Below are 26442 nucleotides of genomic sequence, written 5' to 3'. Positions count from 1 at the left end.
ACTGGTTTTCAGTATTTCAGGTTTGGTACATGAGTTTAAAATTAAGTTTTTCTTTATTAGGTCAAACTTATTGATCATGTAGTTCATATACTCTATGTGCTTTCTGGTTTTTGTCTGCTTATTTTACTAAAAGGAGAACACAATACATTTTTCATATAAAGCAATAAAATGAACTCCATTAAAATTCATAAAATGAAGCTTCATTTGTAAATTCCTTTTGCTTATTTGAATCTTTTAACTGGATTTGCATATTTCCCCAAAGTAGAACTTGTTACTTCCAGCCACAGAAGGAATCAATTGTGCTCAATGTTTTTTTTTTCAATCTGTGGCTAAAAATTCATCCCTTTTAGGAAATTCTCTCTTAAATGTCACCTTGCTATTATTCTTTTAAGTTCATACAAATTACTAAGAGTTCAGATTGCACTACTTTATTTTGCATTGCTAAATAAATGTTTTAAAAAGTATCTAAGAGAACGGATTAACAATGTTGAACAGTGCTGAAGAAAATGATAATAACGGGGCCGGGGATTTAGCTCAGTGGTTCTGCCACCTGCCTTGCAAGCACAAGGACCTGAGTTTGATCCCTGGTACCAAAAACCAAAAACTAAAAACCAAACAAAAAAAGAAAATGATAATATCACCTAGCTTTTGGTGACTACAAAATTGTGGTCTCCATGCTCAGCCTGACTCTTCTTGTTGCTCTCTAATCCTTCTGTCTATTCATGCTCAGGATCCGTTTCCGCGGAGTGGTTGTTTCAAACCCTTGCCATTCTCTTTTGCTTTTGGTAGTGGGGATTGAACTCGGGTCCTTGCACTTGTGCAGCAGGCGGTGAAACCACTGAGCTAAATCCCCAGCCCTCTTGCCATTCTCTTTCAAGTTTTCCCCTACCACATTCTCCCTATCACTCAACTGTCAATTTTCTATTCCACAGAGAAAGAATGAGGGTTGTCAGACAAACAAGCTCCCTCACTCCCAGTCCCACAGACTCACAATTATCTTCATCTCTTTCTTTTTTATTTTTTGCATTTTATTTTTTTATTATTTTATTTTTTTAATATATATATGTATTGGTACATTTTAGGTATAAAATACATTTACATTTATCATTGGGTGTTTTACCAGAACATGATGTATCTTAGTTTTTATTTTTTCTCCCATTACTTGTGCACCCTTCATCCTCTCCACCCTTCCCTATTTACACAGAGATTGATTCCATTTTTTTTTCTCATAATTTTTTCTTTCCCTTCCTCCCTTTCCCCTTTCCCTTCCACCATTCCCAAACCCTTGGACCTTTTCTTATTTCAAATTATCAATTATTCATTTTAATTATTTTCATCTCTTTCTTAGGAGAAGGTATTCTCTTGCTTAGCACTGATACTGCTGTATCTCTTAGGCAAGTCTCTTTTCATCTCCATAATTTATTCTTTCTCACAGACCCTCCATAACTGGCTCATTCTCTCTATTATGTTTAAAAATTTGTACAAAAGTCTACCTTAAAAAAAAAGAGGGCTGGGGATTTAGTTCAGTGGTTCCAGCACCTGCCTCGCAAGTGCAAGGTCCCAAGTTCGATCCCCGATACAAAAAAATAAAAAAGAAACATCAAAATACTTCCTTGATTTTACAGCAGTTGCCTTTCTCTCAACCTTATCTTTCCTCAGCCAGTTGTTCAAGGAGGTTAAACTTTCTTTTATCTGTTTTCATCTGCTAGTCAGGCTTTGTCCCACAATAGCTTGCCTACCTTTTATTCTCCTATCCCATGGTACTCAACCTTTTCTAACAAAGATTATGGATATAAATTTAATTGTCAAATGTAATGGGAACTTTTCAAATTTACCTTACTGAACTTTCTTGGGAGCAGCTGATACAACTGACACTACTGAAATAGTACTTGTAGGGTACCTGTATCATGATTTTCCTTTTATTTCCTGCTATCTCTTCCTAGAATCTTTTTATTTTTATTCATTTATTTCTTTATTTTTTGAGATAGGGTCTCACTGTAGCCCAGGCTGGCCTCAAACTCTTGGCAATCTTCCTGCCTCAGCCTCTCAAGTGCTGGGATTACAGGCTTGTGCCACCACACCTAGCACTTCCTGGAATCTTTTACGGGATTCTCTTAAATACCAGTATTTTCCTAGGACTCTGTCCTGGACCCATCTTATTTCACTGTTACATAATCTCTCTATTTATAGACTTCACTTTTCATAAGTTTTAGACCTATATATTCAACCATCTGACCAAAATCTAAAAACTATAAGCAGCCAATGTATCTATGAAATATGACATGCAATTACATTTTGTGAGAACTTTCTGAAAAGACTCACTTTCTTTTTCTTTTTTTTTTTAGGACTCACTTTCTATGAAGAATGGAAATGTTAGAATATCAAAAACCATACATTACCTTCATTTAAATTTAACCATCAGGGATGGAAATGTAGCTCAGTAATACAGTGTCTGCCTGGCAAATGCAACTGAGTTCAATTCCCAGTACCAAAATAAAAAATTGACCAGTAGTCAGTGTGAACACCCCAAAATACTAGTAGCAATAACAAATGATTGCTGAAAGACATCAGATGACGTTATTTATTTTAATGATAATCACATTTTGTACAAATACTAAAAACTATTAGATGTAAAGTTCTTTAATAAATTCAATTTTCTATTCTTTTACTCCAAAACGCTCTTTGAAGAATACCATATAAAATATTTTATAGTCTCACTTTTGGCTTTGAAAATTAGGTCCCATTTAAAAACCAAAAAAGAGTCCAGGGATTTAGCTCAGTGGTTTCGCTGCCTGCTGCGCAAGCGGCAAGGACCTGAGTTCGATCCCCAGTACCAAAAAAAAAAAAATAAAAAAAAAATAAAAACCAAAAAAGTAAAAATGTTTAAATAACTATAACTCAATCAACCATGAATCTTTTCTGGCCAAATTTATTTCCCTTCCAGCAAGGTGTTACCTGTTATTACTTGTCCCCACATGTACTGTTGGTCATGTAGAATATTTAGTATTTTATGCAGATAATCAATCACTTGAATACCTAACTAGTTTGACAACAAATAGAAGTTTAAAATCCTAAGAGACCCCAAGAAGCTTTTTAAAGGCATAGGGATATTGTTTTTTAATCCCTAGTGACTTTAATGCAACACCTTCTCAAGAAGCAATTTTGAAATCCCTGTGAAAATAGATCAAATCTTGGGGATAGACAATGGCATGAGTGCATCTGGACCAGGTGCTAATGTGGTGGAAAAATTAACGAGGACAATTTTTTTCCTACAGAGTGAAACACCTCGTCAACAGATAGGACTCAAGACTGTATAAAGGTGTACTACTGATTACAGGAGATTAAAATATTAAACCCCATTAACTTTTAGAAAATTTGCCCATTATCACACTTATAAATTGTTTTTAAATGAGGGCAAAATTTGATTGTTTAACATATTTTGAAGTAACACAAGATGAAAACTGATTACCTAATCAGGTAGCAACAGAAGAGTAAACTAAGAATGAAGACAAATATAGCAGTGCCAAAAACCACAATATATATGTTGAGAGGCAGATTCTGGAATCCAATATTAGGCATCCTGAAGTTGTAGTGTGGGAAATCCGAGCTCATGGATGAACTATGGGGGAAGCAAAGAATGGAAAAAAAATTAGGCATAAAGATTAAGAAGCAAAACAGCATTATACATTTATTTTTTCTCTTTTAGTATTTTTGAAACAAGGTCTCGTTATGTAGCTCAGGCTGGCTTCAAACTTGTGATCCTCCTGCCTCAGCCTCTTGAGTGCTGGGATTACAGGTGTGTGCCACAATGAAAAAGGCAAAGGCAAAGGCAGATGTTTTCTAATGCTTGACTTCATTTGAAACACATAATGATAGACAAAGTGTTAATATTCTTGCCACTCATGCATTCATTTGTCCATCATAGTTATTTAGTGCTTATTATGTACCTGGCATTATTCTAGAGACCAGAGGTCCTACATAAAAAGCTTTTCAAATTGCATCCCTTCATTAAAAGGCATTTCACTGAAATAATGGCAATAATCAATATACACGCAAACGTTTAATCTCAAGGTTCAAGAAGAAACAAAAGTTTTTAAAGATTTTTCAATCTCTTCAATCTTTAAAGTAGCAATATTTATAATGGTAAAAATATTAAAAATAACTTGGATGTTTAACAAAGAGATAATTAAGTAGAGTTATGTATTACAATATTATGAGGTCATGAAAACTTATGTTTTTAGTAAAATTTAATGTCAGAAACAAAAATACACCTGGGAAAAATGAAACAGGATATAATTGAAAATATAAAACCAATTTTGTGTGTGCGATGACAGAAAAAATCCTGAAAGCCAACATATCAAGATGCTAACAATGGGTTGTGGCTTAGGAGTCATCTTTATTTTCTTCTTACTTTTTTCAAATTCCTTTTATTGTCAGGCCCTATTCTAAAAATTTTACTGGCATTATTTTACTTAATTCTCACATCCAATTTCTATGGTAGGTACTATAATTTCTTCCCATGTTACAGATAAGGAAACTAAAGCTGACAAGAGTTCTGGTCACATGCCGCAGCCAGTCACCTGTGTATGGGAGCTGGGGGCTGTCCAACTCCAAAACCAGTGCTCTCAGCCTATATGCTCTGCTGCCTTTCTCATGTTACTTTTATAACCAGAAAACAGCAAATGTTTAAACACTGAAAAGAGGAATATTTATGTTGATTTGCTTGGTAGTACTTACTGGTTACTACACAGATAAAATTCCACAAATGGAAGCTGTCTGCTCCTTAGGTGATGAGCTATAGTGATAAAGTGACTCATCACATCTTTTCACTACTTTCCTTGTCATTTTGAGTTTTTACAAAATGAGGAGCTCCTGCCAGACCTGCTTCTTTTTTTTGGTGCCGGGGATCGAACTCAGATCCTTCCGCTTGCGCAGCAGGCAGCGAAACCACTGCAGACCTGCTTCTTAAGACCGAAGACTGATAACTGAATCATAACTATGACTCCTACCAAAATCAGAACAAAACAAAACCTTATCAAGCAAATAAAATTTTTACTTTTATTTATCCATGGTTACCGAGGAATGTGTCCACAGATCTTTAGTGTCCTTGTTGGTGGCCAGAAGAGTATACTTACACTACTGACATAATTAGATGCTCACTGTATGTGGAACCTTAGTCTTAGTACTTGAATTTCTACCTCTAATAACTTATGCCAGGAAGTTAACAGTTGCAAAGAACAACCTCACTGGATGGAATCTATTCCCTGAGAGCTGTCAAACATAAATAATGGGTAATTTTTATTTTTGAACTTTGGCCATCTTGCCTCGGTTAAACCAAGTGCTTTAGTCAACTATATAATTTCCTTTTACCCACTCTCAGATCTTGAGAAGGGAAGAAGGCTGGAGATAAAGAGTACTTTACCAAATACACATACCACATACACTGTAGAGTACACAGACATCTCAGCTGTCCAAAGCTTAGCTGTTAACCTTCACTTTGCTGAGAGGGCCTCACGTGATGACCCTTGCCAAAGTCAAGACTTAGAGGACTGTTCTTCAATCCCTAAGAAATGTCTAGTCCAGACAAACTGGGCTTGCTAAAATAGTTCTCAGCCTATAAAGAGATTAAACATCTATGCTAGGTGGGCTAACAGAGGAAACAGGCAAACAGGCAGGTGGAAAACGGGACAGGTTTAGTCAGCAAATCTGGATACTTGTTTCCAGGATGTCACTAAGGTACTTGTCAGTACTTGTCCAAACTGTACCTCAATTTTCTCAATTTCAAAGGGAAATACCAATTCTATTGACTTGAAAGATTTCCTGGTAGGATAAAATGACATAGTAGAAATCAAAGAGTCTAATACATGTAGGAAATTTTTTTGGCGTTTTAAGATACCCCCCTCCCAAAAGATAACTAGATTCACAAGAAGATCTACAGTGTCTGCCAAAAAAATGTATACACACTTCAAGAAAGGAAAAGTAGCATGATGTTTCTTCAACAGATGTCACCCTCGTACAGGAGACCCTAGAGAATGTTGTATATTGCAAAAAACCCACTACACTCCTGGCTCTTAGAAAAGAAACTGAAAAATGCATGTGCAGCAATCTCAATGGACCAAGGTTTACCCAAACAGCAGCTCACCATACTAATAAACGCCTGGAAGCTAATGGTCACCACTCTGAGCACCTTTTATAATTGTAGAGGCCAAACTTGACTTGTATCAATTTCATGATGTCTCAAAAAATTTAGCATTAAAATATTTATACTTAATTCAGCTCAGTGGTTCCGCTGCCTGCCTCAAAACTGCAAGAACCTGAGTTTGATCCCCAGTACCAAAAAAAATTTATACAAGTTTTTCTTTGCCTGAGGTGTGTACATACTTTTTTGGTGGACTCTGTATAACACAGAGAGGCTAGGTGTGGTGGTGCACACCTATAATCCCAGTTACTTGGGAGGCCAAGGTAGGAGGATATCAAGTTCAAGTCCAGCTGGGGCAACTTAGCAAGATCCTGTCTCAATATAAAATAAAAAGGGTTGTCAGTGTAGCTCAGTGGCAGATTGTTTGCCTAGAGTGTATAAGGCCCTGGGTCCAATTCCCAGCACAGCTAAATAAATAAATGTACTTTGCCCAGTTTCCTGTGATAGTAACAATTTACCATACAATATCACAACTATATATTATTTATATATAACCCTAACATCATACTGCAAACAGCTATTTTGTTTGATAGAACTTACCAATCTTATTTCGATTTCTCTTTTACATGTACTAATCTCTCCTATGTATCTATCATAATAGTTAGGATACTGAACAGTTCTAACACTATGAGGATCCCTAGTGTCACTTTTTTTTTTTTTTTGGTACCGGTGATTGAACTCAGGACCTTTGCGCTTCTGAGGCAGGGTGGCCGAACCTCTGAGCTAAATCCCCAGCCCTCTAGTGTCACTTTTTCATAACCAAATACATGTCTGCCCTTCAACTGTACTTTCACTTTCACCCTTGGCTCCTCACTTCTGGCAACAATCAAACTATCTTCCGTTTCTAAAATTCTGTCATTTCAAAAATGATATATAATGTAAAATTCATAAAGTATGTAACTTTCTTGAGTTAGCTTTTTTACTCAGCATAATTTTCTGCCCATTCACCCAAGCTGTTGTGTGTATTAATAGTTACTTTTATTGCTGAGTAGTATTCCATGGCATGAACATACCAGTTTGTTTAACCATTCATTTCTTGGGAGACATCTGGGTTGTTTCCAAGTTTTGGCTATTACATTTAATAAAACTGCTATGAACATTCAGGTACAGGTTTCTGTGTAAATGTATTCCTATCTGAAAAATGCCCAAGAGTACATTTTTGATTTTTAAACCATATATTCTAATTCTAAGTGGTTATTCCAGGGATTAGAATATGTATGTTTTATCACAGTATACTTCAGAATAATTCTAATTTAATTCCAGTAAAACAAACTTTGCTCCATTATGGATCCACTCCCCCCTTCTGTGGTATTATCCTCATACATATTATATTCTATGTATTTATAAACCCAATAATAGTATCATAATTATTGTCTTATAATGTCAGTTAATTATTATTTAGAGAATAAAGGGGCCGGGGATTTAGCTCAGTGGTTCCACCGCTTGCCTCGCAAGTACAAGGTCCCAAGTTTGATCCCCAGTACCAAAAAAAAAAAAAAAAGAGAATATATATTTATAGAATCTTTTCTATTCCTCTACTATATATTTACTGTTTCTAGTATTCTTCATTTCTACAAGTGGATTTGATTGCCATCTGGTATTATTATTTTTTTTAAATAACTTTATTATCAAAGTCATACAAAAAATTAAAACCATTCAAAGAAGAACAATCAATACAAGGGGGAAAAATTACAATAATATTCAAATACAGTAGAACTCAACCAAAACAAGACTGAAAAGCACTTAAACATTTTTCCATCTAATTTAAAAAAGTATCTCAAGCACCCACAAGACACCAGAGGATGTGATTTGTTTCAGAAAGGTCCCCAAAACCAACATTGAACAAATAATGACCTGGAAAGAAACTCCAGTTAGTTAGTAGACTCCACATAAGCCAAACTTCTCCCTAATTTAAATTTCGATACAGTCATATGACACGTGATGGAAACACAATCTGAGAAATATGTTATTAGGCCATTTCATCTGTGTGCACCCTTAATTACACTTTCAGTTTCTCACACTAGAGAAACTATTCAGTATTTACACGTGTGTCCTATTTATTTCACTTAAGAGGATGGCCTCAATATACATCCATTTAGTGGTATTATTTTTTTACTCCAGTATAACTCCCTTCCCTTGCCTCTCTTTGGTGCTGTTATTGTCAAACAGGGTGCATTGTCATGTGTTATGAGCTCAACGATATATTTTTATAATTACTGCTTTATGCAACTGTCTCATACATTTTGAAATAATTTAACAGCAACGTTACTAGGGATGCTGACTCTGGGATTACAGCTTGTCTCATTTTTTTCACACCAAAAGCTATAACTAAGAAAGTCTTCCAGTGTCATACAACGTATGATTTAAGTCTTAAGGTTCAAGCAGCTCCTCACACCTCCATCAGGGTATTTAACTATAACTTTTTATTTTGTTCATTAGAACAAAATTAGAAGTAGCTCACTTTTTAGTTCTCTATTGAGCACCTTTATAGTCCTGTAAAACATTGTCTCTTAAAAAATCTTTTTGAGTGGATGGAAAAGAAGCTTAAAATTTCAAAAATATGTCATTGAACAGCAGAAACACCTAAGCTTTCTGATCAAAAAAGTATGCTGGGTCCTAGAGAAAATTATTCTTTTAAAAAATGACCTAAATGAACACATATCCTAGTAAAGTTTGTGAATTCTATGATAAAACAACCATGTTAAGTTTCCAGAAAGAAAAGTCAAGTTGCTACAATGAAAAGCATAAAACTGTTAGCAAGGCCTAGTGGCGCATCCCTGTAATCCCAGCACTCGAAAGCCTGAGGCAGGAGGATTGCTTCAAGTTTGAGGGATTTAGCTCAGTGGCACCACACCTGCCTTGCAAGCACAAGGTCCTGAGTTTGATCCCCAGTACTGTAAACAAACAAACAAACAAAAAACCAAACCAAACAAACCAACAAAACAAAACAAAAACCCAAACAAAAAACCAACCAACCAACCAAATAGACAAAAAATAACTTACCAGATTTGTCTCAGGTAATAGGTAATTTACAGTGTGGGTTTACAGAGTCAGCCTGGGGTTTATCATGGATTTAACAGAATCTATGGGCATGTTATTCATCTTTTCTATGCCTTAATTTCCTCATGTGATAAAGGATAATGTAAAGAAATTACTTCATAGTTTGACAGGAATTAAATGATTTAATAAAAACACTTGAAACAACACCAGGGTATATAGTATACCTGAGAAATGTTAGTTATTGTTATTAACTAAAACACCGAATGATAAAAGATAATAGAATTGTTATCTATACTACCAACAAAAGACAGCCAGATAGACTGATTTTAGAAAGACTACACATGCATTCCCCTACTTCTCAAGAGAAATACAAGTAAAACTTCTGGCGCGCACACACACACACACACACACGCACACACACATATATAAAACACACACAAGAAGCACTTAGGAGGCTGAGCCAGGAGGATCACAGCACGTTTGAAGCCAGCCTATGCTACACAGTGAGTTCAAGGTCAGCCTGGACTACATAGTGAGACCTTGTCTCAAAACAACAAAACAAAACAAAACCAAGCTAAACATCCCAGGAAAAAAAAACCTGGCCACATCCTTACACGTTTCAGCCAAAGCCAAATAGAGAGTTTAAGAAAATGGAAATTTTTAGGCCAGGCATTTAGCTCAGTGGTTTCGCCACTTGCTGCGCAAGCCCAAGGACCTGAGTTCGATCCCCGGTACCAAAAAAAAAAAAAAAAGATTTCCATCTTTGCTGAGATATAACAAGATGCCCCTAGCTGTTCTGCTGGCAGAGTGTCTGAAAAGTCCAACTAGGAAGCTGGGATTTTATCCTGCCAGGTGGTAATGAGGCCCCACCTCCAAGATATCTGTGGAGATCACATGTGGACCTTGACTTCTATCCCTCTCTAATAATGAGCTGACTCATTAGTCAACACACTTTAAAAAAACTGAAGTCATATATGCTATGTTACTATACACAATGGAATCAAACCAGAAATCTGTAACAGAAAGTTAATAAAAAAATGTTTGAATACTTAGAAACTAATCAAACACACTGCTAAATAATCGATGAGTCAGAGGTCTCAAAGAAAATTTAAAACACACACACTATTGATTGTAAATAAAAATACAATATGTTAAAATTTGAGACATTAGTAAAGCAGCACTGATAGGGAAATGTACAACACTAAATGCATATAAAAGAGGAAAAATTTCAAATCAATAATTAAACTCTTATATCAAGAACACAGAAGAGGAGCAAAATGAACCAAAGTCAAGCAAAAGGAAGGAAATAATAAAAAGTAGAACTCAGTAAAATAGAAACAAGAAAACAATAGAGAAAAAACCCAATGAAACAAATGCTGACTTTATTCTTTGAAAAGATCAATAACCTTGACATACCTCTAGAAGAATGACAGAAAGGTGTGTGTGTGTGGGATAGAGTGCTTGTCTAGAATTTAGCATGTGTGAAACCCTGGGTTTGGTTCCCAGAACAGGAAAAAGAAAAAGACATAAATTATCAATATCAAGTAGTAATAAGTGACTGATATCATTACAGATTCTGCAGACATCAGAAGTATAATAAGGGTATGCATAGATATACAGACACAAATTTAACAACATAAATAAAACAGACCAATTCCTAAGAAACACAAATAACCAACGACTCACCCAATATAAAAGATACTTTGAACAACTCCAAAACTAGTACAGAAATTGAAGTCATCATTTAAAAACTCATTAGAAAGCTCCAGGCCTATAGTTTTATGACCAAAGCTAAACATTAAAATCCCTTTTAATATTTAAAAGCCAATGTAATCTACCATATGAAATGGCTATAAAACAATTACAGTCTTATCAACTGATATATAAATAGTATTTGATAAAATTCAATATCCACTTGTGGTTAAAAGAGATCAGAAAGTTAAGAATGAAAGGGAACTTTCTAAACTCGATAAAGAACCTCTACAAAAGACAAAACCCAACCAAACAATAACAATAAAAACTGTACAACTTGGGCCGGAGGTTTAGCTCAGTGGTGCCAGCGCCTGCCTGGCATGTGCAAGGTCCTGAGTTCAATCTCCGGTTCCGCAAAAAAAAAAAACCACCCAAAACTGTACAACTAATGTTATTCTTAATGATGAAAGACTGACTACTTAATCCCTTTAAAATCAAGAACGGGGCAAGATATCTGTTTTCACGACTCTTACTCAACACAGAACTGGAAGTTCTAGCAGTGCAATAATACAGAAAAGAGAATAAAAGGCATACATATCAGAAAGGAAGAAATTAAATTGATCCATTTGCTAACAGTAGCATTGTGTACATAAAAGAAAAAGAAAAAGAAAAGAAAACAAAAAAAACACCACCTAAGGCTCTACAAAAAACTCCCGGAACTAATGAATTTAGCAATGTTGCAAGATACAAAATAAACAGGGCCGGGGATTTACTTCAGTGGTACCGCACCTGCCTTGCAAGTGCAAGGTCCTGAGTTCAATCCCCAGTACCACACACACACACACACACACACAGAGATACAAAATAAACATTAAAAAATCAATTAACAATGAACATATGAATACCAAAATTAAAAATACAATGAATTTTTACAATTGTTAAAAAACCCCATAAGGAACAGATCTAATAAGACATGTATATGACTTTCATGATGAAAACTATAAAATGCTGACTAAGGAAATCAAAAAAGGTCTAAATAATGCAGAGATACTGTACTCATAGATTTAAAGATGCAACTTAGTAAAAGTATTCTCTCCAAATTGATATACAAGTTTAGCATAAATTCTTATCAAAATCCCAGTAAGACTTTTTTGTTTAAAAAGTTTATTAAATTAGCTCAGTGGTTTCACTGCCTGCTGCGAAAGCACAAGGACCCAAGTTCAATCCCCAGTATCAAAAAAAAAAAAAAAATTTAGATGGAAAGCAAGGTAAGGAATTAAAATAGCTACAGCAATTCTGAAAACAGAATAAAAAGAATCACTTTGCCCAACTTAAAGACTTATCACAACTACAGTAATGAAGGTGGTGTGGTACTGGCAAATGGACAGATAAAGAAATCAATGGAACAGAATACAGAACCCAAAAGTAGATCTACTTAAATAGCATAAATGATTTTTTTCAGGAATGTGCAAAATTAATCAATGAGAGAGAATAGTAGTTTTGGAGCTGGGGATATAATGGTTGAGGATTTGCCCAGTTATGTGCAAGGCCCTGGGTTTGAGTCCTAGCACGATAAAAACAAAAAAAAGAATAATCTCTTCAACAATAGGTGCTAGATGCCAGGCGTAGTAGTACAGGAGGATCGCCATGAGTTTGAGGCTAGCCTGAACTATGTAGGGAGTTTAAGGCCAGCCTGGACTATACAGTGTGACCCTGTCTCCAAAAAAAAAGGTGGAGGAGTACTGCAGCAATGGGACATCCACAGGCAAAAAACTAAACTGTGACCTTAACTTTTCACACACAAAATAACCCCAAACGGATCATGGGCTTGCATACAAAATGCAAAACTACAATACAGTTAGCAAAAACATAGAAAAAACATTTGAGATCTAGCATTAGGCAAAGGAGTTTGATAGCAAAAGTATGGACCATAAAAGGAAAAATTGATAAGCTGGACTTCATAAAAACAACAGCAATAACAAACCTTTGTCTTATGAATGATCCTGTTATGAGACTATATATAACACTGGTTGGTCAAACAACCAGTGTGTCCTCAAAAAGATATGGTGAAGTCAGAACTCCTCAGTATTTCAGAACACAACATAATTTAGAAGAGTTGTTGCAGATGCAATTAATTAACAAGTTGAAATCGTACGGTGTCAGGTAGATCCTTAAATCAGTATGACTTACGTCCTTTTAGGAAGAAATGTGACACAAAGAGACAGACATATGAGGGAAGAATGCCATGTGACTATGGAAGCAGAGTGCAAAGCAGCAATAAGCAAAGATCACTCACTCGCTATCATCAGAAGCCTGGAGAGACGGAATTGATAATTCTCTCAGACCCCTCAGAAGGAACTCTGCCAACATCTTAATTTCACACTTCTAGATGCCAGATCTGTGAGATCCTGTTGTTTTCAGCCACCAGTCTATGGTACTTTGTTAGGGCAGACCTAGACACTAATAAACAGTTCTACTAGAAAGTGGGCAAAAGAGACATATCACCAAAGAGGGTTCACATATGGTAAATAAGCACATGAAAATAATTCAAATCGTCATTAGGGAAATGCAAATTAGAACTACAAAGTCATTACATATGCTTATCAGAATGACAAAAATAAAAAACTGTGACACCAAATGCTGGCAAAAATTTAGAGAAATAAGAACATTCATATCTTGGTGGGATGTAACATGGTACAGGCAGCCTGAAAAAGTGTGGCAGTTTCTTATAAAATTAAACAAACAACTCCATACAATCCAACAATTACACTCCTGTACATCTATTCCAGCGAAATGAAAATTTATGTTCACCTACAAACCTCTACATAAATATTCATAGAAGATTTATTTGTAACAGGCCAAAATTGGAAACAACCCAGATGTCCTTTAGTGAGTGAATGGCTAAAAAGACTGTGGTATATGTATACCATGGATTACCACTCAGCAATAAAAGTAACCAATTGCCGAGAGATGCAATAATTTGGATCACTCTCTCAATAATCATACTGAATGAAAAAAGTGAATCCCAAAAGTTACATATTCTATTTGCACACTGGTATAATAAAATCCTTGAAATAAAATTATAGAACTAGAGAACAAATTAGTGATTGTCAGGAGTTAGGGAGAGAGCTGGGGCAGGAGGAAGGGAGCATATCTAGACAAGGGCAACATGATGAATCCTTGATGTGGTGGAAATGTCTGTATATTGACTATCAAAATCAGTACTCTGGTTATGATACTGTACCACAGTTTTGTGATATGTTATCACTAGGAAAAACTGTACAAAGGGTACATGACTTCTTTCTGTATTATTTCTTACAGATTCATGTGAGTCTATAGTTATTTCAAAATAAAAACTTAATTAACAAACAACGAAACAACATTTTTGAAGTCTGATGGAAAATAACTGTGACAGCAAAACTCTCTGATCTAGCCAAGCTACTTTCATGTGCACAAGCAATAAACAAATGAAACAAACAAACAGAAAACAAAGGAAAGAAGGGAGGGAAGCAGGCAAGCAGGAAGGTATTTTTGGATGTGTGAATACACTTCTTTTTTTTTGGTACCAGGGATCGAACTCAGGACCTTGCACTTGCGAGGCAGGCACAGTGCCACTGAGCTAAATCCCAGCCCTCTTCTTTCTATATAGATAGTCATTCTACTGACTGAAACTTCCAGAGTGATCAGAATTTAGATTATTTCAACAAAACCAGTAAAATGGGAATGTAAGAAAAAAAAAACCAAGTTAAATTATGCTAAAAGTTTCATTCTGAAACTATATTACTGAATTCACAAAATTGTTAAAAGATATAAGTCCAAATATACGTGTTAAAATGTAGTATGTTTAGTTTGCAGCTCCTATGCAGTAATATGTGACATCTTCCTCACTTTCCATGAGGAAAAAGAAGCAAAGAAAACTGGATCATTTCAGCAAAATCTAGAAAGGAAGGAAAGGGAGAGGGGGAATCAAAAGAAAGCAAATGACAGAATATAAAACAAAGTGATAGGAACAAGATTAAAAAAACCTTATAGACCACATTTTGTGACCATGATATAACATAATTAACTAAAAACCAAAAACAAACAAACAAACAAACAAAAAACAGGTGTGGTGGTGCACACCTGTAATCCCAGCACTCCATCTTCTGTGCACATGTACAACTGTTACTATTGTGGATGAAGTCCTGTGACTAATACTTGACAGTGAGTTGTGAAGAGACTTGATGTCTCTTCTTGGCAGAACATTAGAATTAGCATTTTATTGATGGTATGAAACTCTCCAGGCCTCTTTCTCCTTAGCCAGGAGAGTTGGCAATGTTTATGATTATGGCAGCCCCATTAAGTTCTTATATTCTTATGGCAGCCCCTAAGTTCTTGTGTGAGGAGATATGGAACAGAGCCCCCAGCCAGTTCTTGATGGACATGTACCAAAAGGAAGGAAAATTCTTATTTCTGTAAGCCATTATGATTTTGAGGTTATCAGTACTGGATAACCTAGTCTACCTAGTAGATAGAAATGTGAAGAACAGTTCAATTCATATAGGAATCTAACTTGTCATAAAGCTGATATTTCATATTAGTGAAGAGAAATATGAATTATTCAGTAATGACACTGGGACAACTGGGTAGCCAGCTGAGAAAAAAAAAATTAAAATAGCCTTACTTTGTACCACAACAGTTCTCAGCTCGGCCAAAGATTTAGACATGAAGTGCTTGCTTCGGCAGCACATATACTAAAATTGGAACAATTTAGACATGGAAAATGAAATTATGAAATATTAGAAGTTATCAAAGAACTTTTAAAAACTCAAAATGAGGAAGGCCTTTCTAAGTATAACCCAGAAGCAGTTTCCATACAGACAACAAAAAAATCCTTAAAATCATCCTGCTTGGCGTTTTAAGGAAGCATTCTCACACATTATTAGTGCAACTGTTAGGACAACTGTCAGCCTCTGTGACAGCATTCAAGGAAAATTAGACAAGGACTTAGTAGTTAAGCCCCCATTTAGGAATTTATCTTTCAGATGTACTTGTACACAAAGACACAAGTACCGAGCTCTCTACACAGTCTGTAAAAGCAAAAAACTGAAGGCAACCTAAATATGTAACTGGTTAAATGATAATGTATCACCATAATGTAATATTTTGAAGTTTAGGGCCAGGGATTTAGCTCAGTGGCACCTGAATCGCAAGCGCAAGGTTCCGAGTTCGATCCCTGGTACCCGCCCCCCCCCAAAGCTGCAATATTTTGAAGTTTAAAAACACTGTAGATCTGTATGTGCTGATTTGACAATTTCCATGATAGTATTTCAAAGTAAAAAAAAAAAAAACAAAAACAGTATATGGTAGGCTACCATTAAAGTAAAAAGAATTAGAAGAGAAGCTAGTTTTGCATATACCTAAAAAATCTCTAAGTCTACATAAAAAACTTGTATTAGTGACTGTCTCTGGAAGGGCTGGGAGAATACTGACTTTTCAGTGAATACTTGTTTATAATACCTTTATATTTAAAAGTATCTGCCTATATTGCTTATTAAAGACAATAAAACAAAACATTTAATTTTAAGTGAAATTGGAAAAAGTAAACCACTTTTAAAGAAAAAAAGGCTCCCTATGTTGTTTATAAAGACTCACAGGAATTTTCAATTTTTGATTCTTATTTAAATGAAAATCCTGTTGTTTCTTTTTTCCTGGATAGATCTGGTAAGGAAAAACTACCACAAGGATTATTATATATCTCATGTATATCCTATAACTTTCTGTCTTATATCAGCATTTGCTTAAATAAGGTAAGTAATAATAATTTTAATTCCTTCTTTATAATTATGTAGAAATTGTCTAATACCTTCAGAATGTTAAAAATAATGTTAATAAGGGACTTTGTCTTAATCCTAATCTAATCAGATTGTTGTTTCATGAGTAAACAGAGTATATGTAGTTGGTGACACACACACATTTACCACACTGATCTACTCCTGCTAATACAATAATTTTAGTGAGTTAGAAAATGTCTTCCTTGAGGGTTATAGAGATTTTCCTCATTTTTCCATCATGTCATTAATAACTGGTTTTTAAAGTATTTTTCTTTATTCAAAAGTAAACACTTGAGGACTACTGATGTGCAGCTCTGACTCCACTAGAAAATCTTCTATTTCTTTGATCATTTTGGGTTTGGGCATAGGATTAGAATTTTTGAAAATGAACCTGAGCTATGTGAGGGTGCTATAGGGACATAGCTAAATCAACAGACAGTAGAAACAGTAGGAAAAATAATTAACATGTAGCTGAAGGCACTCAGCAGCCCTTCACCAACCATAGAGTCAGAGCAATAAATCATCTGTAATAGGGACTTAGAATCAACTTTAGATCCCTCAGGTGTAAAATTAGAAAAATAAAATTCCCTCACAGGTAGCTGGCAAAGCTACTTAAATATTCTGATTAAGCTCCTTGTTTTCAATTAGTTATAGAATAATTTACTTTTGAAAAAAATGACAATATTACCAAGTCATATAATTGGTAGGGACACTATTGCTTTAGGGTCCTCTTGAAAATAGCTCTACAGATTCCACTGGAAGCTGAGGCTTTAAATTTCAGTAGAACTACTGCATTTGAGGCTTTCATATTTGAAATTCTCTTTCTAGTGTTACGATTTCCAAAGCAAAAGAGCTAAACACTGGCTAAAATAAGTTAATATACAAGTGAAACTTCTACATTAAGCAGTCTACAATGTTCAGCTTTTAATGCTTTGGTTTGTCATACTGGTTTAGATCCAAACTGATTTTTAATGCTGAAAGATTAAAAATATTATAAGCACAGTTATAAATATATTATCTATAAATTTTGACTGCACCCAATGTAGCAATACAATTATGTAGGGAAAATATGTAAAATGAGCTAGTCTAACATATGATCCATGAAACTGGGGAATCTTTTTTCCCCAAGCAATTCTTTAGGACCGTAATCAAAATGTTGTATCATGCTTTACAGTTTATGACTAAGATTTACATACATGAATGTTATTTCACCTTCATAATAACCAGAGGGTGGGTACTACACATTCCAATATTCAGATGAAGAAAATGACACTCAGAAAAGACAACTTACTGCCCAAACTTAAAGTACTAGTGAGTGGTGGAAGGGACTAAGAGCCACATCATATTCCAAATTTACGTATTACTCTTCCCGTGAGATCCTACTGCCTTCTATGGAAATGACTTACAGAAAAGTTGCAAGAGTTCCCATACTCTTCACCTAAATACCCCTAATACTAAATAAAATCATAGTGCAATGACAGGAAAACAAGATGGATACAATCTCATTTACTAAAATAAAGACTTTATTCAAATTTTACCTGTTTTTCCATTTGTCCTTTTTCCTGTTATAGGATCTAATCCAGGATTCAACATTACATTTAGTTATATTTAATCTTTAGTCTCTTCCAATCTGTGACAAAGATCTTCATCTGCTACATTAAAATTAATCAAGGTTTATTTTATTGTGAAAAAATAAACCTTGGGAATTCTGGAATAAGCACTGAATATTGAAAACATGCCTTGGGAATTTCTGAGTCTGTATGATAACTAAGAAAATATCCTGAAAAAAAAGAGCCAGAGTGATCCTAAAGATAGAACAGTCACTCTCTAAATAAAGAGAAGAACAGACTGTGATAATCTCAACAAGTCTGTGGTATTTAAGACACCTGCCCATAAGAAAACAAATGAGTTCCTAGAAAATCACAGACAGACATCAATAAAACTCTGTTTAATGGAACAGTCATGAAAGATTCCATTTGTCTATAAACCACAACAAGTTCTCTTCTTACTCTTGAGGTTTCTGGATTAACTTAAGTACATTAATTCCAAGACTTTACTGGTGAAATAAGTGTGTGTGTGTGTGTGTGTGTGTGTGTATGTGTGTGTGTGTGTGTTGCTGGGATGAAATTCAGGGTCATGCTAAGCACACATTCTACCACTGTGCTATGTTTCCAGTTCACAGGTAAATTCTTAATTACAACAAAAAGGTACCAGTTTTTCTAGAATTTCTATAGGTGATTAGAATTCCTGAATAGGAAAGATAAGAGGCATAATCACGTGTACTAAGTTAAGTAAACTACTAAGTTTACTAAACTGTAAGCAATTTTAGAGTGTTAAAAAAAAAGAGAAAAATTTAAGATTCTGTCATTGTAAAACTGTAAAAATGAGAGCAAACAACGTCACTAACACTTTAGAAATTCATCAGTGGGAAGTAATAGTAAACCAGAGAAAGCTCCATGCGAATAAGTGGGCTCCCAGCAAAATGCCACAGCCGAGGCATTAACCCTGCAGTCCCTGGCTTAGTTACTCCTCAATCAGGATGGCAAGCAAGTCTTGACTTCCTATCAGTAAATGATGATGTGGTATGTCTGGCTCAGAGTGCTCATAATTGCCATCAAGGTTTCTCTTGATTTCCTGGTGCAAGGTTGCTTGCTATTAAGGTTCATGTCTGAATTTTCCTGAGTAGGGAATCATTTCAGATTGAGCCACATGTGGGCCTGAAACACTTTGGGCCAGAGTGGACTCCTTTCTGAAGTGACAGGTAGAGTATGAAATTTGGAGAAATAGCATTAGTTTAGGTACATTTCAGTACCAGGGATCGAACTTAGGACCTTGAGCTTGCCAGGCAGGCACAGCGCCACTGAGCTATATCCCCAGCCTAGTTTAGGTACCTTTCTTCAACAATAATTTCCAGATGGCTAATCTGTATAAATTAAAAGCCTATCAGTTTTTGGTTCTTAATTTTGTAGAAGAAAAATTCTATGATGCTCACAACTAACTCAGCAATCCTCAAATAGTTATGAATCCAGCTGTGTGTTTGTGTAGGGGGTACTGGAGACTGAACATAGGGCCTTGCACAAACTAAGCAAGTACTGTGTCACTAAACTACATAATCAGCCCCCTGCCACTTTTTAAATTTTTATTATTTTGAGACAGGGTGTTGCTAAATTGCTCAGGCTGTCCTCAAATGTTGATTCTCCTGCCTCAGCTTCTTGAGTACCTCAGAATATAGACATGTGTCTATATTCACCACAGCATCCAGCTAAGGCTGCTCTTTATGTACTTTGATCTGGTATAATACCCTATATTTCTAGATATTATAGTTCTAGGCACTGCCTCAAAAGCCTTCCTTTGTCTATTAGTAGCGCCTTGTTCTTTTAAGAAATATATAGGAAGATTTCATCATTAAGATGATTTAAGGCAGAGGATGGAACAACTGAGACAATAGGGCAGACGAGGTATGTTAGTTCAATATTCTGGGGGGTGAGTAAGATTCTGCTGACTTTACATTTTGAAAAACTATGAAAAGGTCAGTCATTCCAGAACAGTGAATAATTTCTCCCTAAATGGCTTTTAAAGAGTAAAGATTTGCAGTATCATTAGCCCCAGAAGTTTTCTTTCTTTTTGTAAAAAAAAAAAAAAAATTTACTAAGCCACACATGTGGTAGCACATATGTCTAATCCTAGCACTCTGGGAGGCTGAGCAGGAGGGTCACAGTTTGAGCCCAGACTGAACAACTTAGTGAGATCCTACCTCAAATTTTAAAATAATAAAAAAATAAAAAATAAAAAAAGCTGGGGATGTAGCTTAGTGTGAAGACCCTGGATTCAATTCCCAGTACCTCAAAATAAAATAACCAGACCACTACTATAATCTTTATCATGCAGAGTACTATTGCTTTCATTTTACAGGTGTATATATTAGAATATACTGATTTTCTGCCCTACAAGATCAGGAAGAAGAGAAGGGAATCTCAGGCCAGACAGACATAGCCATCAAGGTGTATGTTTCCAGACAGGTCACATACATTAGGGTAGGGCCCTGCTTATCATTTTCCCCAGGGGCTACTATGCTCTGTGGAAAAATTTATACTAACTCAACTCACAAGAGGTTGGCTCATAAACTATATTATCAACCTATAAGTACAACCAGGAAATGTACCTAGCAGGTCTCTCTTGGATGACCTCCTTGAACTAACTCAATTACAGAAAAGAGGATGATATATTTTTAAGAGAAGTTTCCATTAAGTTGTCAGCCTTTCTCCCTTAAAAGGACATTTCCCTTTAGAAAATCAGTATCAGCTACTAGAAACACTGAATCCTTCTTCTTTAGAGGAAGAGACATAATGGCACATGTTCCTTGGTTTTCCCTTTTGTTGTGCCAGTTTTTTTTTTTGGTACTGGGGATCGAACTCAGGACCTTGTGCTTGGGAGGCAGGCAGTGGAACCACTGAGCTAAATCCCTGGCCCAGTTTTCCCTTTTGTTTATGATCAACAAGACTGTGCAGAGATTGATAATGGTTTGTTCTCCTCCCTTGCTTTTCCCAAAACTGTTTTTCTTTCTCCTACTCTAATTAGAATTTTTAACTAGGTGCATGGCTATACTTCCCAGTCTTCCTTGCAGCTGTGCACATCCACATGTCTCATCTCTGGTCAATGCAATGGATGTACATGAAAGTGTCCAGGAATCATGCTTAGCAGATCTCTCAGAGGTGCCTTCTATGCTCTGCTTCATGCCTTTCTCCATCCTGCTCCCTGTAATATGGATGCCACCATTCTGCTCAGTAAGAATGAGATTTATACCTATCATGTTGATACTCAAAGAGTTACAGATTTTGGAGCATTTTAGAATTCAGTTTTTTTGGTACTGGGGATCAAACTCAGGTCCTTGCGCTTGCGCAGCAGGTGGCGAAACCACTGAGCTAAATCTCCAGCCCTAGAATTCAATTTTCAGATTAGAGATAGTCAACCTGTAATACACACTAATTGGTTATTCCAAAATAAAATACCTACATTTCAGCTCATAAAGCTCACATGATAATTAAAAATGAAGCATGCAAATCTAGACATTATATAATATTGGGGAGTTATACAGAATAATCAGCAGAAAAATTAGTTACAAAAGGAAAATATCAAATAAAAATAAAAATGACAATGGCACAACAGTTTTGGTTACAATAGTCCCATAGTTACAGATAATTGTCCTCTGTACTGAAAGATATACCAACAATCATGACATTATTCATATACACAGAAGCAGTTAAGAAGAATGATGGGACATGAGTCTTTCCCTCATTCTATACTAGAACACCATTCTTTGGTCTGCAGCTATAGTAACTGTAGGGAGCTTTTCTCATCATTTATAACTAACAATGAGCCACAAGTCAATTTTCTTTACTTATAAAAAGTTACTTTAACTCTCCTTACAGAATAGGTCAGCCTGCTTTTAAGAACCTTGAAAACATGCTAAGTGAAAGAAGCCTGTCACAAAAGACCATATATTGTGTGATTCTATTTATATAAAAGGTCCAGAATAGATAAAGTCTGTAATGGCAAGAAAGGGATTGGTGGTTCCTTAGGGTAGGGAGGGGATATATATGTATATATTCTTAAAAGGTTAAGTGAATATGAAATGAAATGAATATGAAATGATGTAGCAACAATTTTTTCATGTCATATGACAATTATTGGACTCAAACCTCTGACCAGGCACAGCTCAGCAACTAAGCTCAGCCGGCAGCATTTAACTGGCCTCGTATTTATGAAAAGGAGAGAATGGGTGCAGCAAAGATTTGTTCTTGCACTCACTCCTTTCACTGTCCCAGCCCTTGCATTACAACAATCATCATTAGCAGAGCACTTTATTTAGTTTTGTACTTGGGATAGAACCAGGGGCACTTTACCACTAAGCCACAACCCTATCTCTTTTGAGACACAGTGTTGCTAGGTTGTCCAGGCTGGCCTTGAACTTATTCTCCCGCTAAACTACATTCACAATAACTCTGAAGTATGCAATTGTAATTAACCTCATCTGAGGCTAAGAGAGGTAGTGGGTCCCTAAGGCCACACAATTAACAAAAATGGCCAGAAGTTGCTTAAATCCCACATGCTTTCCCTTATATCACTCTACATTTTTTGCCTTTATGAAAATAAACTTGGAACTTACTGTGCCAAAAATATATGCTTAGTTTTCTAAGAGAGATGAAAGTTAGCCTGAATAAAATCTAAATGCAGGCTCCGCTGATTTCACTGCATTTGTGAGAAATTATCTTAGCTTGTAGAAAGTATTGAAATTTTCTGAGGAGCTAGTTTTCTCCAGCTTTACAGAAACTTGAAAGTCAGATCATATGAGGGGCCGGGGATTTAGCTCAGTGGTGCTGCTGCCTACCTCGCAAGCGCAAGGTCCCAAGTTCGATCCCTGGTACCAAAAAAAAAAAGTCAGATCATATGAAAAGTGTCATAAAAAGAATATTAAATGACAGCCTAAAATCTAATAAATTCAGAACTGAATTATAACTTAACTTCATTACTGTACTAGAGCTATTCATGAAGTGTTTCTTACCAAAAAATATTCATTTCTATAAATTCAGATTGAACGATACCTGGCACATAAGAGATACTCAAGAAATGTGACATGAATAAAGACAGTAAATCCAAGCAGAATATGTATTGGGTGAAATATTTGAAATATTCTTAAAAAGATAAAAACCATCCTTGTTTCTGGTAGAATGTATAGCTTTGTGACCTCCAAAGATCAGACCCTCAAGGCACTAACTAACTATTGTGGTCCATCACTTTCTAGCCCCGCTCCCAATGCCCAAGGTAAGAGACAAAGCCTGGATGGTGGGGTTCAAGCACAGGGGAATTTTGGCTGTATTAAACAAGGGAGAAGGCAAGACAACAGCAAAAGAGCTGAAACATAATTTCCAAGAAAGGTTCTTTGCAGGAAGGAACTGCATGTTCTTTATCCAAGTGATAAAATCAACCCTTCTTGCTCAGCACCTAACACAGTGACTTGCAGATGGTAGGTGTTCTACAAGAATCTGTTTAATTTAACAAGTAGAAAATGTAATTTTCAGCACTAAAATCATGTTAGAGCTCAAAGGAGAAATAATCAGCTTTCACACTTAGCTCAACTGATCAAAAATGATTATGCTATCCAGGAATGCTAACATGCCTGGAACCCCAGCACTTGGGAGGCTGAGGCAGGAAGAGCACAAGTTCAAGGCCAGCTTGTGCCACCTGGGCTACATAGTGAGTTCAAGACCAGCCTGGACTATATAGTGAGATCCTATCTCAACCAAACAATACTGATTTTGTCTATGGTCTTTTGAGGCATACCTTTATACACTTGATCTTAGCCAAAAGGCCGAGAAGCAATTGAGGCATACCTTTATAATGGCATTCTTTATTTTTCAGAGAAGATCCACAGTGGTACTATTTTTAAGTAAATACCACAATCACATCAACATTTTGCCTATGGAGAAATCACACTAGCACAAACGGGGTGACTGAAAATATGGTGAATGCTGCTATCAAGTGCCATCTAATGAAAGGCAGGTTGGTAAAAACATTGCAGTATGTCCTCATCACCTTATTCACCAGATCTGGCACCAAGCAACTTTTGGCTCTTTCCCAAAGTCAAAATGACCATGGAAGGTAAATGTTTTGAATCAGTTCAGGACAATGAGGGAGCCAAGACAGCTTTAGTAAAGACATTCATGAGAGAGGACTTCCAGAGCTGCTTCAGAAAGTGGCAAGAACAATGGAATCAGTGGGTTCGAAGTGAGGAGTATCTTGAAGGGAATTAATGGCAATGTCTTTTACCATAATAAAAATTTAAACACACACCATAGGTTTTGATCATACTGCATACTTTTAGTGTTCTTCTCAGGTAATGCGATTAGAGGTTGTCTAAAGATAGTTACTAAGCTAAACACTGACCTGCTTAATTTTCATCTGATACCAAGTTACTTTCCCTAGAGGACAAGGATTGGAAATGAATAAAAAACTGTTTTGAGGTAAAATAGAGCATACAAATAAGTAAGGCTTTACTCAGCATTAATATATTCAGTGAAAGAGGATGAAGATATATAAAGTTAAACAAGAAGTATTTTGAGAAATAGTGATCAAGGAACTCTCTCATAAAGTAAAATTTAAATAAAAAGAACAATATTAAATGAAGAACTGTCTCCGCCTTTATTTTTTTTTGGTACCAGGGATCGAACTCGGGTCCTTGTGGCAAAACCACTGAGCTAAATCCCCGGCCCTGTCTCTGCCTTTAAAAGTATTTAAGCATTAATTCTAAAATGCACAACCTTTATCAAGGTTTATTAAGGTTTATCTCTTTAACCTACACACAATTTTATGACAACACTAACAATGTTTTAGGGACACAAATGCACCTATGCACATGAAAAGCCAATAACTGCTGGAGGGAAAGACTATTAAGAGAGAATATGAAAAAGGCAGAGCATGTCTGATGGTTTTCATCTGTCTTTACAGATATGTACCCCCAGATTTGACAAGTCAAGCTCCTTTGATTTAATGTCAAGTTAAAATGGGGAAAGAAACAACTAAAGAGAAATTTTGGATAACAATATTCAAATTAGGCTTGAATTTGTATTCTAGTCTTAAGAGTAATTAAGAATTTGGAATCACTAGATAATATTTCTGAGAAATCATAAAAGTTGGTTGTGAGGATCTTGAATATTATATTAAAAAATTCTCCTAATTTTAGGGGTAGGGGACAGGGGTGGGATAAAGTGCAGAGGTTTTCTCTCTCTCTCTTTTTTTTTTTTTTGTAATTCAGTATTCCTTTTTTAAAATTTTCTTTTTCTGTGCAGAGACTCAAACCCAGATCCCCAAGCATGCTAGGCAAGTGCTCTACCACTGAGCTACAATGCCAGCATTTCTTTTTGTAATTCAAATAGCTGTTGATCAAAGGCTCTATTTTGCTTAAGAGGCAAATAGGTCTGGAAAACGATTCCTCAAAATGTTCACCACGAACTGGGCACACCTGTAATCCCAGCCCTTGGGAGGCTGAGGCAGGAGGGTTGTTGAGAATTTGAGGCCAGCCTGAACTACATTAAGAGACACTGTCTCAAAAACAAAACAAAACCAAAAAAAAAGCACTATTTTCTTTTTCATCTTATTGGAAGAAATAACTTTAAAAAACAATGTTGTTGTAGTATTAATTTCTTTATCATTTATATGTGCCTCCAGTGTCAGGACCTATTTAGTAACTTAGTGACAGTTACCTTATGAGAGGCTCTAGTATATAAAGAATGAATAGATTAGATATTTAAGGAGGAAGGGCTGGGCCAAACCAACTTTGGAAATCCACTGACTTTTTATCCTAACCTAGTACTCTTTTCTCTTTACTGCTTGATTTGAGTATATAAAAAGCTTTTATGTATCTCTATTTTTAACTTTTAGAGGTACTAGAGCACATATCTTAATTGTAAGTGAAAAACAATCATTCACATTTTACTATAGTACTCAGAATTTCTTTTTCTTTTGTATATCATTTTATTGGTACATTTTAAGTGTACAATATAATGACATTCATCATTGGAGATATGCACCTTTACATAATCTCTTGGTTCTTATTTTTTTCCCCCCTTCCCCTGCCCTCCCTTTAACCCCTCCATCCCTCCCTATTTACAAAGACTTTGTTTCCATTTTTTCATTTTCTCATATTAATTCCATTCCCTTCTTTCCTTTCCCCTACCCCTC

General features: G+C 35.7%; 1 protein-coding gene and 1 non-coding gene across 4 annotated transcripts in view; both read right to left on the bottom strand.

Annotated features, from left to right (window-relative positions):
* Positions 1-26442, bottom strand: part of Rnf24 (ring finger protein 24) — a 57750-nt gene that overhangs the window by 18650 nt on the left and 12658 nt on the right. For 2 of the 3 annotated variants that reach the window (XM_004840757.3, XM_004840758.3), the window contains exon 2: positions 3470-3619. In XM_004840757.3, the coding sequence (XP_004840814.1) occupies positions 3470-3612 (143 nt within the window). In that variant the 5' untranslated portion in view covers positions 3613-3619. Of the gene's footprint in view, positions 1-3469; positions 3620-13187; positions 26328-26442 lie in introns of those variants that run through there. The other variant, XM_087188707.1, reaches the window with a different exon arrangement.
* On the bottom strand, positions 23904-24085 carry LOC147824670 (U2 spliceosomal RNA). The gene has a single exon (XR_015442116.1). It is a non-coding gene; the product is annotated as a U2 spliceosomal RNA (small nuclear RNA).

The sequence above is a fragment of the Heterocephalus glaber genome, unplaced genomic scaffold (assembly GCF_053883595.1).
Source record: "Heterocephalus glaber isolate CG9 unplaced genomic scaffold, H.glaber_assembly_v1.0 deba00001532, whole genome shotgun sequence".
NCBI lineage: Eukaryota > Metazoa > Chordata > Mammalia > Rodentia > Bathyergidae > Heterocephalus > Heterocephalus glaber.
The sequence above is the reverse complement of the archived record's forward strand: the minus strand, read 5'-3'. Positions and strand labels throughout refer to the sequence as shown.